Source organism: Malurus melanocephalus, unplaced genomic scaffold (assembly GCF_030028575.1).
Source record: "Malurus melanocephalus ecotype Western Australia unplaced genomic scaffold, MMel_1.1 scaffold_20, whole genome shotgun sequence".
NCBI lineage: Eukaryota > Metazoa > Chordata > Aves > Passeriformes > Maluridae > Malurus > Malurus melanocephalus.
In genome coordinates, this window is record NW_026623252.1 from 3,301,882 (window position 1) to 3,306,344 (window position 4,463).

The 4,463-nt window shown below is 42.7% G+C and overlaps 1 protein-coding gene across 1 annotated transcript in view; it reads right to left on the reverse strand.

Moving 5' to 3' along the window:
* Nucleotides 1-1,376, reverse strand: part of ABCA12 (ATP binding cassette subfamily A member 12) — a 50,756-nt gene extending 49,380 nt beyond the window's left edge. Inside the window, exon 1 of the mRNA XM_057389799.1 lies at nucleotides 1,182-1,376. Coding sequence (XP_057245782.1) covers nucleotides 1,182-1,376 — 195 coding nt within the window. The remainder of the gene's footprint in view (nucleotides 1-1,181) is intronic.
* Nucleotides 1,377-4,463: the final 3,087 nt, after the last annotated feature.

Genomic DNA, 4,463 nt, shown 5'->3' on the forward strand with positions numbered 1-4,463 from the left:
TGGAACAGATCTTCCAAGGAGCAATTCTGGAGTGTCCCATAGCCATTCTTGCTGTCCTCAAGGAAAGGACTCAAAGCTAATCGCAAGAACTCCCAAATTTTTGCCTGTARTGAAACATTGTGCTGTGAGGGAGACTGGCTGAACTCCTGCAGCAGCAAATGTGAGAAGTTATRGACAACGTCCATTTTTTCCTCAAATGTTTTGTTTAAGTTGGTGTCATGAAGAACTTTCATTCCTGCTCTCCACACTTCCATCAGTCTCTGGGTAYAGTTACTGTAAGAATCAAGTAACAGGCTGATAGTTTCAAGCTCACTGATGTTAAACCTTTYCTGCAAATCTTTTAAAATTAAGGTACTCTTTTGCACGGCCTGCAAGAACRTGGTGATGTTGGTTCCTCTGGTGTCTCCTTCACCATACAGCTCAGAGATGGAGGACACAAAATCTAGCAGTTGCTTCAGTTCCTTGCTGAAAGGAAGACTGGAGTCATTTTCTGTGGCATTTAACAGATTTTGCAGTATGTCTAGAAGTGACTGGGCAGTGAGACTGTCTGTACTATTCCAGTTCAAGGACCAGAGACCTTCAGCAATATGCCAGAAAGCACCAAGTCCATTTTCCTGCCTTCCAGGATGGACACTCTGGAGTTTCTTCATTATCTTAGACAAAGAAGAGATCAGCAGATAATGATCACTGGTATTCACCTTTGCCATGGCACCAAGAAGCTGCTCAAGGGACAAAAGGTGCTCYGCAAAATTTTCAGAAGTTCCAGGGGTCAATAAGAAGTCAGAAAATAATGATGACACTTTTTCATTTGTGCTGAGATAATTCTCAATGTCTTCAAGTGAGATTGCATCAAGTGCAATCATTTTGATAACCTCCCATGCATTCTCTGTATTGAAATGAGCCCTGTTTAAAATTATCTTATTCCAAATGACTGCAGCCATAGTCAGAACATCGTGATTTTCTTTTCCATAGGGATTAGAGTAGAACAATCCTTCACCATCCCCTTCATACAGAGGAAGTGTTTCTTGAAATATTCTTTCCAAGTCCAGTGTGCTGTCTGTGGCAGAAGTGGAACTGAAAAGGAGTTTTAATGAACTATACAAGTCACTCAGATCTGAGGATTTAATTCCTTCAGTAGAATTATGAAAGATCTGATGCATCAAYGCTTTTCCAGGACCTACCCCCAAGTCCACAAGGATTAGAGCTTTCTTCATCATTTGCAGGAGTTTCACATATTCACCCACCTCTGTCAGGCTCCATTTGGAGGTCAGCAGGYTGCCAGTGGCGTGCCACAGTCGGGAGAAGTGTCCCCACTCGGGCTGGCTGGAAGCAGCTCTGCCCACCTGCAGCAGCTCGTACAGACTGCTGTTCCTCATGGAAGCAGGKGGTGCCAGATGGGAAAACACAGGCAACCCATGCCAGTCTGCTGAGCTGTCAGAGAAATTCAGGGAGCTCAGCACCATTTCATCCAGCAGGACAGGAAGGAGAACATGCAAAAGCTGGGAAGGGAGCACTTCATCCACATCCTGGGCAGGGATGGGGCACGAGGCACCACTCTGCAGCAGCCCCTCTGTGACTGCACTCAGAGATCTCACCTTCTCCTGGAGCCAGGAATTTTCCAGCTCAGAAACAAGGTTTAACTTGGAAAGGAAACTCAGAGAAAAATGCAGAGATTGGGTGATGCACGACAGCTCCTTGAAAAAGCCCTCACTGCTGTTCTTGTAGACAGCAGCAAACTCTGGGGACAGTTTCAGGTTGGTTATGGCCAGCTGGAACACCCTGGCAAAGGTGTCATTGCTCCCTGTCTCACCCTCCATGCCCAAAGAATCCAAGAGGGGCTTGCAGGGACTCCTGGCTGAGGACTCCCTTAGAGTGGCATTTTCAAACAGCACCTCAAGGGCTACATGGAACAGATCTTCCAAGGAGCAATTCTGGAGTGTCCCATAGCCATTCTTGCTGTCCTCAAGGAAAGGACTCAAAGCTAAATGCAAGAACTCCCAAATTTTTGCCGGTAGTGAAGTATTGTGCTGTAAGGAAGACTGGCTGAACTCCTGCAGTAGAAGATGTGTTAAATTATAGATGGAGTTAATTATGTCTTCACTGGAACCTTCACTGGCACTTGTATAATGAAGGATTTTCATTCCTGTCCTCAGAAGTTCAGACAAGCTCTCGAAGGTTTTATTGTCAAAATTAAAGAAAAGATCTATAGATTTTAATTTACTGACATTATAATTCAGCTGTAAGTCTTTTAATATGTACAACGTCTTTTGGATGGCTTGAGTGACTGGTGARATATTGGCTACCCCAGAGCTTTCCCCAAACTCTTTAAACACGGCTGTTATAAATTCTGACAGCTGATCCAATTTTTCACTGAAGACACCACTCGAAGCATTATTCAGCTTTTGCAAATGGCTGTTTAACACGTCCAAAAACTGCCCATAGGCGATGATGGCTGTGYTATTCCACTTCATGGATCTCAGTTTCTCCCCAGTGCGCCAGTAGATGTTCAACTCATCCCACCAGGCCTCACCCATGGACTTCTCTACAGCCCTCATCAGCTCAAACACAGGCAGCAGGAAGTACTTATACCCTGCATTTGTGCCTGTGAGTCTAAAAAATATCTTCTGGAGAGCTAGGAGCTGCTCTGGGAAGTTTCTGTAGGTCTCAGGGTCAAGCAGATCATCAGAAAACACAGAAGGGATTTCTTGCATTCCATTTAAATGGTCTCTGAGTTCTTCCAGAAGTGATGGCATGCTWGTGGAGAGCAACATTTTGAGAGCATCCTTAGTTTGCAATGTACTAAAATTAGAATTATTTAGCAGAGCTGAATTCCAAAGCATTGTAGCTAATTTTAAAGCGCTCTGAATTTCTTTCCAGTGGGTCATTGTATTGAAAATGGAAGTCCCATTAAAGTCACTCTGTAATTGCAGTGATGTGAASTTATAGATTTCATCAATTATTTTCTTATTATATGGTTCCTTTAATTTATAATCATGATGTGGATTCATTCCCAGTTCAAGAAATGCATACAATGTCTGTAATGTTTCATTCTTCAAATTTCTGAATAGATTTAAGCTTTTTAATTCACTTCTATTCATTTTTTCCTCAAAGCCTGTTAAACGATGTAGATGCTTTTGTATGGCTTCTAAATCATCTGAATTAATGGACCTCTTGGAGTGCTTTCCACCAATCTCTGGTGACTTTATTTTTCTGGAGGGGAACAAAAAAGTATTTTAGTGAATATGAAATCAATGCAAGTGAAAATGTAAGGTGATTTAGAGCAAAGATCATAGATGTGAATTACACTGTTAGTAATATCCCTTTAGCTAATGTCTTACCTTAGAACTTCCTCCAATTCAGATAATAAAGTCTGATTGTCTTTCCAGTGAACAAAGAAATTACAAATAGATCTGGTCACCCAACTTTTTTCTTTATCTACGACAAAAAYGTAAAAGGTGTATTAGTAAAGATCAGGCAATTTTGGAGCCTGAAAAGTGCTATAATGGCAGATCTATTCAGGATAATATGCACCTACAAAGTTAGGSTCCTACCACAAGCCACAACATCCTGGCCAGAAATCTGAGTGTTCTTGTGGGGTTCAACTCTTCCTGGCCTTCTGAAGGAAGTGAGGATGSTGCCTGGCATCATAGAAATTATTACCCATGCTGAAATCATTCAGAAACAATTCAAYGCCCCGGTGATCTGGATGCTAATAGAGGTCTCCTCCTGCCTCAGGAGCACTTTGCTATCAGTAATACAGGGTAAGGTGGCCAAGTATTTATTATGGTTTCTTTCCCTTCATTTAGGGCTGCTTTTTACTGCTCACACATAAGCTCTGTCTGCAGCATCGTTTATGTCTCCCACAGCCATTTACACTCATCTTGATATCCCCACGTGTCCACTCTTCTCACCAGCCACATCTCCATGTTTTCCCTACTTGGAAAACCCTGATCTTTCTCCTTATCCACCTCAACTTCCACAACTTCCACAAATCAAGCAGATAAGGGACAGCATTCCCATCTGTCCCTTGTAGCATTTAGTTGCTATTCTTTTCCTTGGCCAGTCTACAGATCCCCAGTTAAGGGGGTATATCCAGGACTGTCTCTGCTGGAAGGGACAGAGATTTAAAGGAATGGCTGGAAGTAAAAAACTCATTGTGCAGCCCAGCCCCTGCCTTGATACACAGAGGTGAATTTGAGAGAGCCCACTACCAGAGGCGGATTTTGACATCACCCCCCAAAAGAGCAAATCAAGGTAAAAACATTACTGCTCCCCATTTCCACTGAGGCTGCAAACTCATGTTAATTCATTGTCTGCTGACAAACCCAAGCTTTTTTACTTTTCTGTTTGAAATGAGGCATTCGATTCACATTTGTAAAAAGCTGAAAGAGGAATCCATTATGCTGAGCCCTGAACAGTGGGCAATCTGTATGGTTACTTATTAGCCTGCAGTCTGCTTCTCC